The following is a 15160-nucleotide window of genomic DNA, read 5'->3' as shown; positions in this document are numbered from 1 at the left end:
GTCAGTCCCGCACGATCCGTTTTGTATTCCACAAACTGTGGAGTTTGAATGAGTAAAGCTTGGTTTTTACCCGCAACATGTTTTTTGCCATGTTTTTTAGTGCTACATGGCAACTGTCCATTGTTAGTAGGTGGCAACTCTTAAAGTTTTCCAAATCATGATAATTGTAGTTGTCCGACATGGCAATAGCTGCAGTTGCCCAAAAATGGCATCCGACACTTGACCTAAGATGACAACTGCAGTTGAGCAACCATGGCAACTGTAGTTGTCCGACATGGCAACTGTAGTTCAGCAACATGGCAACTGTAGTTGAGCAACATGGCAACTGAAGAGGGTCCGGACCATGGCAATCGCGGCGGGATGCGTGGTTACTGACACGCGGGGCGTGTGACTCGCAGGCGGGGAGGGGCGACGGCCGAGACGGGTCGTGCGGGCCGCGTGCTCGCTCGCTCGGACGCGCTCGTGCGGGGCGATCGCGCTGCACCGGACGTGCGGGCTGTGGCTGCGCGCGCCCAGACACGGTCGTGTGGGCGGGGTCGTCTCCGTGCCACACAGGACGTGCGGCACAACCACCCGATACACCACACGTGTGGCAATTATCGGGGTCCTTTTTTTAATAGAGAGAAGCCAGGGCGTTAGCAGGCCGTGACATTTTTGGACATAATACTCACAAGTATTTGCTGTGGAATCTGCAAACTTCAATCTGAAAAACAGTTGTTTATAATATCACATCTGACATATACATCAAACACTTGCATCTTGTATTTTCTGCTAGTGCACAATGATCTAAATCATCTGGCTCAAATTATGAAGAACAGAAGACACATGTATATACAGTTATACACCAAGACAAAGGTGTGTCGCAGGGACTGACCACGAAATCCTAATACTAGTAGTCATCTGTGCAATCGTAATACACCACCTTCAACTTGCTCTTTAATTAGGGGCAGTCGAGCGTGAGGTCTTTGCGAAATCTCGACTGAAATCATTACAGAAAAGGTCCATGACGAGAAATTTCAGTAAAGCCAGTAGCGTGGATGCTTACATTAGCTGTGATTCATCGAAGCCAGTGTAGTGCTCTAGAGTGTCTTCTTGAGGGTGAGCCTGGCTGCATATACGTGACAAAAAAACGATGTTTTGAAAATGCTACTTGACACTGTTTTTTTATTTTTTTGCCACGCCTTCCAAGAATGTGATCTCATGATGAAAATTTGCCAAAGTACACCACAAAAAAAATCAGATTTTTTTTGAACTCTTTTGAATTTTTTTATGAATTTACTGTTCATCCGGGCTCAAATGAGCTCGAGCTCAAAAGGATACTTTCCTTAGTTAACTCTCTTCTGCACCCAATAGCAGAGCGAGCAAGAAAAATATGAATACAGCCAGATTATTGTCTTCTTGTTTGGAACAAGAGATTCTTGTCTGCCAGTTCCGACAATTTACCAACAGAACATAACTTCCAGTGTTCAATACTCAACAAAAATACACCGAAGTGTGCTCGGAACAAGACCAGAGTTGAAAATCGCAAAAGAAAGGACGGGCGTAGAAGAGCTCGGGCGACTGGCTCACTGGCATGATGACAGGGTCGGGGGAGTAGCCGGATACGGCCTAGAGGTGGAGGGCAAAGCCGACATCAGGGTTGGCGATGACCGACATGAGAAGTAGGAGACAGCCCGAAGGATCCTAATTCAACCATTTAAACATGACCTTTTGCGAGTCACATGCATAGCCCCCCTTCCATTTGTTTGCAGAAGAATACAACATGTTCCAAGAAATTGAATTGTGTCGCCATTCAATTCTTCCTTTTCTCATCTTTTTCTTACGCTAATATCTTCCCAGGAAAGGAATAATTCTATTCCATGACATGCTTGACCCACCAAGAAAGTCAGACAAGTTTCAACACACCAGGTTGTTACTCCAAAAGCAAGCCACAACAAGCAACATAGCTTGCATTGACCATTGCTAACAGAAAATGTAGACTAATGCTACCTTGGTGTTATAATGGAAGTGTTGAACTACTTATGTATAGCTAATGGCATGCACATCAATCTCAGTCAGGTCTCGTGTAACTGAATGAACACAATTAGGAAAAATAAAACATGGTTAGCAAGTGCGGAAAACCAAAGATGTGTAAGCGAAGCAACGAACTAGATGTGTTTTATGTCATCACCACTACCACCGCCACCACCACCACCACAACAACAACAAAACTGAAACGTCAGGGCGTCATGGAAGCTACTAACTATAAAAGAACAGGGACAATGATTTATAAGTTCAACTAGATGCACAGGTTTCTGAAACAAATAAATAGAACATAGGCCTTCAAAATGTAAACCAGTTGAGGCCTGACAAGGAGTTCAGTAAATGGGTAAACGTGCAACATGACTTCATATGAATGGAAAAGGGACAAGCGCACGGTCCAGATAGCCAAAACACAGCAACCTGATGCTACCAAGATTAATTCAGGCACATGGAAGTCTGAATAACCAGGAATAGCAAACCATCTGATTTAGTCATCCAGCTCCCTCCGCTCGAAACTGAAGTCTGCACAAATAATAAAACACACAGTGAGCACGTGAAGTGCAGATTAAAACAAGAGAAGGTACGATCAGATAGCAAGCGGCACTGAAGTGCAGCTAATACTGTATAAGAAATTGTTTTGGAAGATTGGGTGAACATACAACTTGATCTCGTTATGCAGATATGGGAAGGATGTGCTATTAAATGATTAATTTCACCTAAATAGTGAAAATACCTCAAATTGTTATGTGCTTATTTTAACTTTTCCACTTACTTTGGCCTAATGGAATTTTCAGTAGCATATGTAAAGTGGAGATGATATAACATTCTAATTGAGTTTTTTCATTCCTAAACATACAAACAGTTCAACGTCTACTTTTCAAAATTTAAATATAATTTAAGGTTCAGTATTTGATTCCACTAACACATGCAGACTACATAAACATTGGTGAATTGTAAAATAGCTACTTACAGGGATACTAAAAAGGTTTGATGTTGATTTGTGCAGGAGTCACTCCATGAGTACAAAGGATCTTCACAATTTGACAGATCATTTTATCTTCCCTGCAACAATGGATTTCAACTACCTTGAGATGCTTCGACACCAAGAAATATTCTGATGGGTTGTAGCTTTCACTTGATTCAATGTCAAACTTCTGTCACAAACATAACATTTTACACAAATGAATCAGCTGTACAGGGTACCTTCAAGTATAAAGCTATCATATATGAAAAAACATATACCCTGTGATTTTGAAGATGAAGGGCGGGCTTTTCTAAATTTGGCGAGTGTTGAAGAAAGTGAAGTAGTCCAGTGAAGTTTGCAGTCAGACACCATTCATTGAGCAACACAGTTTTTAGCTTGCTAAACACAGGGCGCCATTTTAAGTCCTTTCTGAAAATCTTAACAAAATGTAGATAATTAAAAAACAATTAAAGTTATAACTTTAGGAGACATGAGTCAATAATGATGAGTTGAATAAGACCTCTTGAGCTTTGATCTCAAGTAACTAATTATGAGCAGATAGAGAGAAACACGAACCAGATTTTACAAGTGTTTGGTTTGCTCAAACAAGGAATGTATATTAACCCATACTGTCTAAAGTGTTGCATAAACTAAAATGGCTATCAACCATCAATAAACTGTAATGAACTCTCATCTTCAAAACCCTATTCTAGGAGATGTCTGCATAGAAAGATGATGACAAGAAAGAGTGGATTCATGAAAAACATTTAACTGGATACATTCATACTTTGATTATTCATTGATATTTGATACAAGGATGATGTTGGATGGCAATCAAAACAAGGCGTTAGTAAAAGATAAAACATACCATAGAATATTTGCTTATCAGCGTTAAATTCGTAGCGCCCGACATACCTTCAAGAAGCACAGAGCAATCATCTTCTACATAGCATCCTTCACATGGCTCAACACCGCAATTCCCAAGGTACTTAAAATTATCACAATTATCTTTGCATTCAAAGCCAATAATGATAGATGATGTTGCCAATAATGGCATGCTCTCAAGAATCGGAGTCCACTCTTCACAGTGCTGTAGTTCAAAGGTGACCAGGCCTGGAGCAGAAAGACAATTCCGTGGCGTATGCATGGAAAGAAGGATTGAATGTACGATTTTCAGATGTCGTAAAGATTTGGGTAAGATACCCCCAGGGTTGAGACAACAACCATCTATATGTAGAACCTCTAGTGCCTGACAGCTCAAAAGATCTAGAGGGCTTTCCTCAAAGTCCACACCATAAAGCTCTAGCTTTGTCAAGTGCTCGGAGATGACGCTGTCGTTGGATAGCCCCAAATTACAATGATAATCACCCCACATCAGAACTCGAAGCACCGACACTTGGCATGAGACAGCATACTGTACCCACGATTCAACATCACGGTGTGTCTCGTCTTCTTCACCATCCAGATATGAATGGACATGGCATTCACGAAGAGGTGAGGTCTGATCACGGCACTCGAGCACCATATTCACAATATTGTTGAAGTTCTCAGCACATCCGAACTTGGAAGAAGGACGGAAGCGCAGGACCGGCACCGACTTCCAGAGGTCGCGCCAGCGGCGAGCGAGCACGGACGTCCTCACGACATCTCGCGCGTCCAGGAACAACAGCAGCAGCTCGAGCACATGCTCCGGGAGGTCCTCGAAGCGGTCCTTGCCGCCGGCCGCAGCCACCTTCTTGCTGCCAGCCATTCCGTCGAACAGGTGGCTCGCGCCGCGGCTGCCGAGGAGATGAACGCGTAGTAAGCAAGATCGCCATCAGCTAAGAAGATGAAAAAAATAACCTCACGTACCTCTAGCCGCCGGGCCTCGTCGACGGCACACCGTGGTTCAGTGAGTTCGCACGGAACCACTCGACCGGGCACGAGCGCACAGAGTTACAGAAGGGAGCCCTCCCTAGGCCATCTCCGTTCTCGGCTTGAGGGCAGAGGAAGACGACGGAGAGGCAGTTTATAACACAAGGTCTAGTCCTCAGTCCCCACGCATTCCTCCATTAATGCAGTCGCCTCGAGCAACGCGAAGGGATTGGAAGACGAGACGACGAGCAGCGGAAGGAGAGAGCATTCATACGTTTTTTTAGGCAAAGAGAGCATTCATACGTGAGAACACAACTACTAAGAGCAAGTATAATAAGTCCTACTCAGCAGGCTATAAGACTTGCCATGTCATAAAAATCCTAGGTGGAAGAGAGAGAAGTGAGGAGAGAAAGCAGAGCCGGCGCTTGAGTAGTCGCCCGCCTGTACGCAAGATACGAGGCACAGTAGCTCGCTTGCAGCCAGAGCTGCTAGCTGTAAACTGGCGCTCTGCCTTTCCCCCCAATCCCAGCATGCAAATATTAATTGTTAAATCCAATCCATCAGCCAACCTATAGCTATCCTATTATATGGTCTTGACTTTATGAAGACTATAGATGACATGGACATGGCTATAGAGCCGGCTGCTGCCTCTTTTATTAACCATGCTCTAAGCCCAACGTAAGAACGTGCATGTCCAGAAAAGCCAGTGAGCGCCTGACAAAGCAAATATTTTCTTCCAACTCTTCGATGTGCATTGGGCCTCCGGACCATATACTCTTGGGGTAAATAATAAATTCAAACTTCTAAAAAATCAAATAAATAACAAACAAACTCGCAAAATTCTATGAAATGCCCAGTCCTCATGAATCGCCCATTAATGTGTTGCCTCGAGCAACGGATCGGAAACGAGACGGCGAGCATTCATACGTTTTTCTTTTTCTTTTTTTGAGAATGCGAGAGCATTCATACGTGAAAACGTGCATGTCAAAGAAAAACAGACCCGGCCTGCTGCTGAGAACAGTGAGCACCCGACAAAGCAAATCTTTTCTTCCAACTCTTCAATTTTTTTTGGCGTTTTGGGCCTCGGGGCCATATACTCCTGTGATGAATGGTATACTCAAAATAAATAACAAACAAACTTACAAAATTCTATGTGCATGTTCTTGTTAGTGTTCAAATCATGTTTGACAATTTTCCTGTGCAATGAAATAGCTCTGTTGCACGACGGAAAAAAAAAAGTTCACTGCTCTAAAAATGACATAAAAATGTCACTCAACCTTTTTTTCTCACATTATTTCAGGATTTATTTCAGGATTTCCGGCGATGCCTTTCAGTGGGAGGAGACGTTCCCGTCGACTTCGAGGCGCATATAGTGACTTCGTAAATATCAAGACGATATGCCCGCTTAGTCTATCGAAGATGCTCATAGTAGGGTGTGCGTGTGTGTCCATAGGGGTGAGTGTATGCGCGTATGTATGATCAGTTGAGCACTTGCGTCTGTACTGTGTTAAAAAAACATTTTTTTTGCGCATGTCGAAATTGTTGGACTTTTCCCCCAAAATGTTTGCATATAACATTTGGACATGGGCACGAACCAACCTATGATTGGATGGTTAGAGGGACTGTGGTATCCCCAGCCCACCAGGGTTCAAGTCCTGGTGCTCGCATTTATTATTCCTAGATTTATTTACAACCAGCGGCGAAGTCCCCCAGTATCCGGTGAGCCCACCCATGTTTCTTTACGGCAGCCAACGCTCTCTTGCTAAGAGAACCTCTTACACACCGATGAATCCAAAACGAGAGGTTTTCATCAGCGCCGACTGTGGAAACAAGGTATGATAGAAAATCTCCCCCCGTTAGCAATTTGACATACAAATCTCATTGCTGACATTATGTATACATACATGCAAAAGGGAGTCTCTTGCCTTACATGGATATGTGTCGATCTCGTAATGAATCACGTAGCAAGTTGCTCCAGTACTATGATGGATCACTGAGACAACAACTAGATGAGATGCAACTCAAAAATGGTGAGATGTAAGCCCAAAACAATTAGCAGTTATTGATTAGCCTTCAGCTATTATGTTTTCTTAGTAATATGTACCCGCCTCAGTAGCATCATATCCTCTACTTTAGGCAATTAGTAACAGTTAACCTTAAACTATTATGTTTTCTTAGTAATGTATGTGTACCTGGATCAGTAACAAAATTTCTTCTTGCGGGAGCCATTGCAGAGGTCGATGATGTTCTTATTCAATGTATAAAAAGAACTATATCCTAAAAATTACTAAATAAAAAATAGTCTACAACAAGTGAGCCTAAACGATATTAATTAAAAAGTTAGCCTACAAGTTCTAAATAATCTAGCTCAAATTATGAGCGGCGTAAATATACATCAGATTTTGAATAATAGTTGTGTATCCTCGCATCATATTTAAAACTGCCATTGATAAAATTCTAATACACCAGCTTCAACTTGCTCTTAGGGGCAGTCGAGTGAGGTCTTTGCAAAATCTCTGACTGAAATCATCATAAAAAAGGTCCATCATGAGAGATTTCAGTAAAGCCAGTAGCATGGACGCTTACATTAGACTCTAGAGTGTCTCTTAAGGGTGAGCCTGGCCCTGGCTGCATAGACAGCAGCAGCAGTACCATCAATGGCACATTTGCATTAGTTAACTCTCTTCTGCACCCAATAGCAGAACAAGAAAAATATAACAAAGTGTGCTCTGCTGCCTGTGAACAAGACCCAAGCTGAAAATCTCAAAAGAAAGGATCCTACTTCAACCATTCAAACGTAACCTTTTTCAGGTCCCATGCATCTCGCCTTTCCATTAGCTTGCAGAAGAAGAATACAACTGTGCCTTTACAAGAAATCAAATTGTGCCATCATTCAATTACTTAGTTTCTCATCTCTTTTGCTACGTTGATATCTTACCCTGAAAGTCAGCCAAGTTGCAACATAGCAGGTTGTTACTCCAAAAGCAAGACACGACCAGCAACATAACTTTTAGGAGTAACAGATTGAAGCCATACTAAATGCAGTTGGGTATTATAGAGGCCACAAATTGAAGTGTTGAACTACTTATATATAGCTGATGGCATGCAGATCTATCTCATTCAGGTCTCGAAGAACCGATCTAGCAGAATGACAAACAAGCATGCTTAGCAAGTGCAGAGTGCCAAACATGTGACGTGAAGAAACCAACTAATAACAACAAAAAGACTAAAGCAGTATTCCTGGCGTCATAAATGTTTTACTCCATATAACAGAACAGGTACCATTTTACACAAGTTAAGCTAGACATACAGGTTGCTTTGCTGAAACATATAAATAGATCATAGGCCTTCAACAGGTAAATCAGTTGAGGCCCGACACCGACCAAAAGTGCAACATTACTGCAGCGACATTTGAACCTATTCAAATTGCGTCCCGACGGGCGTTCATCCTGCACATGAATGGATCAGGGACAAGCGCACGATCCAGATAGATTACACGTAGCAACCTCATGCTGGGAACATTAATTCAGGGACATCGAAGCCTGAATAACCAGGAACAGTAGACCATCTGATCTACTTCGTCTGCTGGAAACTGAACCCTGTGACAACCATAGAGAGCACAATGAGAAAATGAAAGTGCAGACTAAAACATGAGAAGGTCTACAGCAACCGGCACTAATGTCAAGCAAATATTGCATAAGAAATTGTTTTGGAACAGTGGGCCAACATACAAATTGATCTCACTATACAGATACTGGAAAGATGAGCCATTAAATGATCCATTTCAACTAAACAGTGAACAAATATCTCACATTGTTTATTTGCCTATTTTCCTTTTTTCACTTGCTTTGGCCTAATCCCATTTTCAGTAAAAATATGTCACTCGCTTTGGCCAAATCACATTTTCAATAAAATATGTAAAGTGGATATCATACACCATTCTAGTAGACTTTTTAATCTCTCAATTTACCAAATAGTTTAATGTCCATCAGGTTTACTTTTTGATTCTGATGACACATGCAGACTACATAAACATCAGCAAATTGTAGTATTAGTTACTTACTGAAAGAATTCCGAGAATCATGTTTGATGCTAATTTGCGCAGAAGTTACTCCATGAATACCAAGGATGTTCACAATTTGACAAATCCATTCATCCTCCCTGTTCCGTACAGAAGTTACTCCATGAGTGCCAAGGATGTTCACAATTTGACAAGTCCATTCATCCTCCTTGCTACAATGGATTTCAACTACCTTGAGATGCTTTGACACCAAGAAATATTCCGCTGGGCTGTAGCTTCCATTTGATCCAATGTCAAAATCCTGTCCAAAACATATGATTTTACTTAGATGAATCAGCTGTACATGTTAGCTTCAGCGACAAAAGCTATCATATATGAAAAAACATATACCTTGCAAGATGGAAGTTGAAGGGTAAGCTTTTCTAGAATTGGTGCGTGCTGAAGAAAGTAAAGTAGTCCAGTGAAGTTTGCAGTCAAACACCATTCATTGAGCAACACTGTTTTTAGCTTGCTAAACATAGGGCACCATTTCAAGTCTTTTCTGAAAATCTTAACAACGAAACAGAGAATTAAAAAAATTAAAGTTAGAACTTGAGAAGACATGATTCAGTAACACTGAGTTGAATAAGATTTCTTGGGTTCTTATTTCAAGTAATCAACAGTGAGCAGATAGAGATACACAATACGATTTTACAAGTATATATTGAGCCATACCGTATAAATTGTCGTGTAAACTAAAATGGCTTGCAAAATTATCTTAATCATATGCTTCTGTATAGCACGAGGTCAGAAGTATCAACTATCAATATACATGGAAAATGTACTGACATCTTCACAGGCCAGGTATAGGAGGTGTCCGCATAAGAACATAATGACTAAAAAGAATGGATTCGTGGAAAACATGCAACTGGAAATTAGGGACAAGTTTAACATCATAGAGGGATGCAAAATGTTGGATGGCAACAAACACAAGGAGTTAGAGAAAGAGCAAACATACCACAGAATATTGACTTATCAGCTCTAAATTTGTAGCGCCCGCCAAACCTTCAAGAAGTAGACAATGATCCTCTTCACCATAGCATCCTTGACATGACTCATCACCACAATCCGCAAGGTACTTAATATGAGTACAAGCATCTTTACACTGCATGTTAATCCTGACAAATGATGTCACCAATGATGGCAGGCTCTCAAGAAGCGGAGTCCACTCCATACAGTCAGCTAGTTCAAAGGTAAGCAGACCTGGAGCAGAAAGGCAATTCCGTGGTGTTTGCATGGAATAAAGATCCGAATCTCTGATTTTCAGATGCCGTAAAGATTTGGGTAAGTTATCCCCAATGTTGATAGAACAACCATCTATCTCTAACACCTCTAGTGCCTCGCAGCTGATAAGATCTAGACGGCTTGCGCCAAATGCCAGATGATAAAGCTCTAGCCTTGTCAAGTCCTTGGAGATGATACTGCTGTTGGATATCTCCAAACGAGGATAATCAGCATCCTCGTTTAGAACTCGAAGCACCGACACACGGCACGAGACAGCATACTGGACCCACGATTCAACATCATGGCGTGCCTCGTCTTCTTCGCCCTCCGGGTCATGAATACTTTTTGTTTCTCAAAGACACGGACATTTATTTTGAAATACAAGAACAATTTTATTGCGTACGTGTATAAATATAGTACTATGACGTATACTTGATGAACAGTGTCAATCGGTAGCAAGAATGCCACAGTTTTTGAATGATTCCAGTGCTTTGGTGCCTTGGGCCTGTTTCCACCACTGACACCAAGTCTTGTGATCATTGACCACGATGTTTTTATCCTTCCCTTCCATAAAAATGTCAAACTACCATAGGCCGAATGTTCCAAATTGAACCAATTGAACATGACTTTTTCGAGTGACATGCATTGCCCCTTTCCAATTAGTTTGCCGGGCCTCGTCGACGGCATGCCGTGCTCGGCGAGTTCGCTCTGAAGCACTCAACTGGTTACTTGTTCGCGCACGAGCAGAATTATGCAGAAGGGAGCCCTCCCTTGGCCATCTCCATTATAGGTTGGAGAGCAGAGGAACGCGACAGAGAGGTAGTTTATACCCCATCGCCTAGTGCCCAGTCCCCACGGATCATCCATTAACGTGTCGCCTCGAGGACTGGGTCGAAGCAAATGCTCATGAGAAGCATCATGGGAGGAGGAATGGGAGCTGCCATGGGAGGAATGGGGGATGGAATTGGAGGAGGAATGGAAGGTGGAATGGGCGGGTACATGAATATGATGGGTGGTGCCATGAATGGTGCATTTGGTGGCATGGATGGTGGCTTAGGGCATCTTCAGCCGCGCCCCCAGGAAGGCCTCCCCAGACGTTTTTTTCGCGCCGGCGCCGAAAAAACGGCCCAGTCGCGCCCCCAGGAGTCCGATTTTCGCCGGCTTGGGCCGAAAACAGCGTCGGCGGACCCAGCCCGAACCCGGCGCGCTGGGGAGCGCCCGGGGGCGCCGGGCGAACTGTTTTGGCACGAAAAAGCCACGGGCCCGCCGCGTCAGCGACACGGCTCTCTTCTCGGCCCTTCGTCGTCCTCATCGCCTCGTTTCCCGCGGCGAATCAATGCCAAAGCTGCCGCGCCGGTCAGCCTGCATCATTGATGCCTCACGGGCGGCGCAGTGAAGACCAGACGACGCGCGTCCCTCGCCCTCCCTCACCCGCCACGCGTACACACGGTGACACGCGCGCCTTGGCCTATATATGAAGCGCCCCGGCGCACTCGACGACTCACACTCTCCCGCCGCCGTCGTTCCTCCCTCTCCTCTCCTCTCTTTCGCTGTCCCCAGTTCACACCCATGGCCGAGCGCTTCCCAGGCGACGGCGCGGCGGTGAACGGCTTCGGCCGCCGCCATCTTCATGAAGACGAGGCTCGCCTCCTTTACGAGGCCGAGTACCCGGTCCCGCCGGACATTTTTTGCCCCTCCTGGGGGGCCAATGGCTGGAGATGCCCTTAGAGCATCTCCACTAGGCTCCCCAAGAAGCCCCCCAGAGGCACTTTTTCAGCGCCGGCGGGCGAAAAACTCCCCACTCGCGCCCCCACGACCTTAAAAAATGCCGGATTTGACCAAAAATAGAGCTAGCGGTACCAGGGCGATCCCAGGCCACCGAGGGGTTGTTGGGGGCGGAGAGAGAAGATTTTGCATGTCAATGGCCCACTGTCAGCCTCCCACTCGTCTCTTCATACTTTTCCTTCCGGTCCCCATCCACGTGCTTTCCCCACATACTCGCCCCCCTGCTGGTCGCGGCCGCCTCCTCGCCGCACGCCAGCCTCTGCCTCCTCGCCGTCGCCCTCTGCTCACACAACTCCACCGTGCCGCCTTACTCACAGCACGCCGCCGTCGCCGCCCTGCTCGTCGCGTGCCGGGCCGGGCTCGAGGAGCGGTGGCGCTGGCCGGAGCTGGCGAGGCTGGGGCTGGCAAGGCGGGGGCGTGGCCGGAGCGCGCGTGGCCGGGGCGCAGGAGGAGCGCGCGTGCCCAGGCGGAGGAGGAGCGCGCGGGGTAGTTAGAGTAGCGGCTGAAGAGGCTGCGCGCACGCTCGCTCTTGGTCGGCGTGAAGAAGGCGTCCCACTTCGAGCTCCCCGGCTGCGACGTCGCCGAGAAGAACTGCAGGCTCTCGTACAGCTCTACCGCGAGGTCCGCTGGCAGGCGCAGCTGGTTCAGGGCCTCCGCCGCGCCCATGCCCACCGACGACGGGCTGGGCACGGACTGCTGCGCCGTCGTCGAGTCCCTGGACAGCAAGTCCGTCATCGTCGCGTAGCTCCGGCTGTTCGGCTCTTCGCGTCATCCATGTACCTCTCCTTGCTCATCCTCTCGCTGCCCGGTGTCTTTGAGCCTGCTCGTACTTGACGGACGGTGCGGCATGGGCGTGCTGTTAGCGAACGGCACGACGTGGGCGTGGCCGGAGCGATGCGGACGTGGCCTGGGCGGCGCGCGCGTGGACTGGGCAGGTGTTCGGGTGGGGCGACGACTGGAAAAATCCTCACCCCCAAAGCAAAAATTTCGCCGGGGCCTCCCCAGGAGGGCAAAAAAAGCCTCCTGAGGGGCACAACGGCTGGAGATGCTCTTAGGCGGCAACATGAGCGGCATGGGAGGCTGCTTCGGCGGCAACATGATGAGTGGCATGGGAGGTGGCTTCGGCGACAACATGTTGAGTGGCATGGGAGGTGAGTTTGGCGGCAACATGATGAGTGGCATGTGGGGTGGCTTCGTTGGCAACATGAGCGGCACGGGAGGTGCCAATGAAGGTGCTTCCGGTGGAGTTCGCAACAACAAGACTTCAACGCAAGAAAACATCGACAAAGATGCCATTGATGATGATCATACCACCATCCATAATGGCACTAGTGACAACGGAGAGGACGCAAATTGAGTGATGTCTATGTGTATTTTCATTTGTTGGACCAACAATTTCGTTTGAGACAATTGACCTTTGTTTGTAGGATTTAAAACTATGGTTGACGATGCATTTTGTTGCTAGAATTATGAAAATTAAATGTGCAAATGCGGCTGTGCAGTGGTTGAACAGCAGCCGCGCCGGTTTTACATCTCTAGTTTGCATCTTCTGTTTTTTTTTTTGCGGGAAGTTATAGGGATTTTATTCCAAGATAATAGAGTTACAATCCTCAGCGACTAAATCACTGACACACGGAGGAGCTTGCCCCAGCCAGCATGTTGTGCTATCTCCACACCGTCTAAAGTTCGCTAAGCAATCTGCAACCCTATTTTGATAACGAGAAATTTTTACAGGAACAAAAACCCTATCACTTAAGAGAAATTTAATCTCCTGAATCATATGACCAAAAGCTGATCTATCCATAGATGCATCAGATATAGCATTAAGTGCGGACGCACAGTCTGATTGTATGATGATCGTTGAATTGGAGTGCTTCACTGTCAGTTTAATTCTTTCTAATATAGCCTGTAGCTCCGCTTCGAAGGCATCGTTGCAATGGAATAACTTTCGGTACGCAGCAAAGATTACATCACCGCTTGCGTTCCTCAAGATCATACCCGATCCAGCCGAGCCATCTGTAGCTTGAAATGAACCGTCCACTGACAGCGCCACCACACCTATCTCAGGGGGTGGCCAAGGCTCACGATGCATGGGATTTGTACTGCCCTCTTTCTCGACAACAGTTTCAATGAACACAGGAGACTTGCCCTTGATTATCTCTTCCACCCCACGTGAAATCTGACTAAACGTATTATAGTAGCTGAGAAGAAATGAGCATGATACCTCTGGTGGTGGTATGGGCTTACCATGTACCAGCTCATTCCGGAGGTGCCAAACTCTCCATAAGACCATGATAACTCTGCTCCTGATAGACTCATGTGTTTCTGCAAGGAGGTGAAACAGCGATTCCTTCCCTGTCCATTTTATTAATGATCTATTCGGCAGAGGCCAATGATTCAGCATTAAGTCCCATAGATTAGCAGCATTTGGGCAGGATATGAGCGCATGAAAAGATGATTCCTGCTCCCGATCACATAGTCTGCAATACCCACTCAGCTCGAAATGCCTTCTTCTCTTTTTAGCATCCGTTGGCAGGGCGCCTGAGGCCACTTGCCAAGCAAAGTTCTTGAGTTTTGGTGGAACCGCAGCGTTCCACACTAAACGCCATAGAGATCTATTTCCTGATGGGTGATTGATGGAGGAACCTGGACAAAACTGTTCGTAATGGTCCGCCATCGCCACATGATAAGCACTTTTAACTGTCAGCCTGCCAGATTTCTCCCAAGGCCAAGAAATAAAGTCCTCTCGTTGCCTCATAGAAGTTCTGATTTTGAGGATGGAGTCCACATCCGGCTGCCAAAAGTATCGCTGTACCAGATCCACCTTCCAGTTACCCCGATCATCTATGAAATCACTTACTCTGTTAAGGCGACAGTTTTTCTTGGGAGTAATGGGTGTATATGGCGGTCCACGTGGAATCCATGGATCCATCCACACGCGAATATCAGCACCATTGCCAACACGCCATAACATGCCTTTCTTCACTAGTTCCAGGCCATACTCTATTCCTTTCCATACTGCCGAGGAGTTTCCCGAAAACACTGTATCGACCAAGCTACCATTGGGAAAGTATTTAGCTCGAAGGAGCCTAGCACATAGAGAATCCGGTGTCATCAGGAGACGCCAAGCTTGCTTAGCAAGCAACGCCTGGTTATAAGCCCTCATATCTCTGAAACCGAGACCTCCTTTCGACTTGGGTAAAATTAGCTTATCCCAAGCAGTCCATGCCATTTTCCGCCTGCCATTCTCC

The 15160-nt window shown here is 45.7% G+C and overlaps 1 protein-coding gene across 2 annotated transcripts; it reads right to left on the bottom strand.

The window, feature by feature from the left end:
• Nucleotides 1-8087: 8087 nt before the first annotated feature.
• On the bottom strand, nucleotides 8088-10449 carry LOC119280591. Of its 2 annotated transcripts, none has more exons than XR_005138115.1 (5): nucleotides 10104-10449; nucleotides 9859-10005; nucleotides 9252-9410; nucleotides 8904-9162; nucleotides 8088-8439 (listed from the first exon to the last, which is right to left on the bottom strand). XR_005138115.1 is itself a non-coding variant. In XM_037561398.1 (5 exons), exons 2-5 carry the CDS (start codon nucleotides 10009-10011, stop codon nucleotides 8414-8416), a joined length of 597 nt encoding a protein of 198 aa, XP_037417295.1. In that variant the 5' UTR covers nucleotides 10012-10018; nucleotides 10104-10449; the 3' UTR covers nucleotides 8088-8413. The 2 variants fall into 2 exon arrangements, 1 of the variants encoding a protein (XP_037417295.1); XM_037561398.1 differs by having other exon boundaries at nucleotides 9859-10018.
• Between the last annotated feature and the right edge of the window lie 4711 nt (nucleotides 10450-15160).

This window comes from Triticum dicoccoides, chromosome 3B (genome assembly GCF_002162155.2).
Source record: "Triticum dicoccoides isolate Atlit2015 ecotype Zavitan chromosome 3B, WEW_v2.0, whole genome shotgun sequence".
NCBI lineage: Eukaryota > Viridiplantae > Streptophyta > Magnoliopsida > Poales > Poaceae > Triticum > Triticum dicoccoides.
Note: the sequence above shows the minus strand (reverse complement) of the source record. Positions and strands in the feature narration are given on the sequence as shown.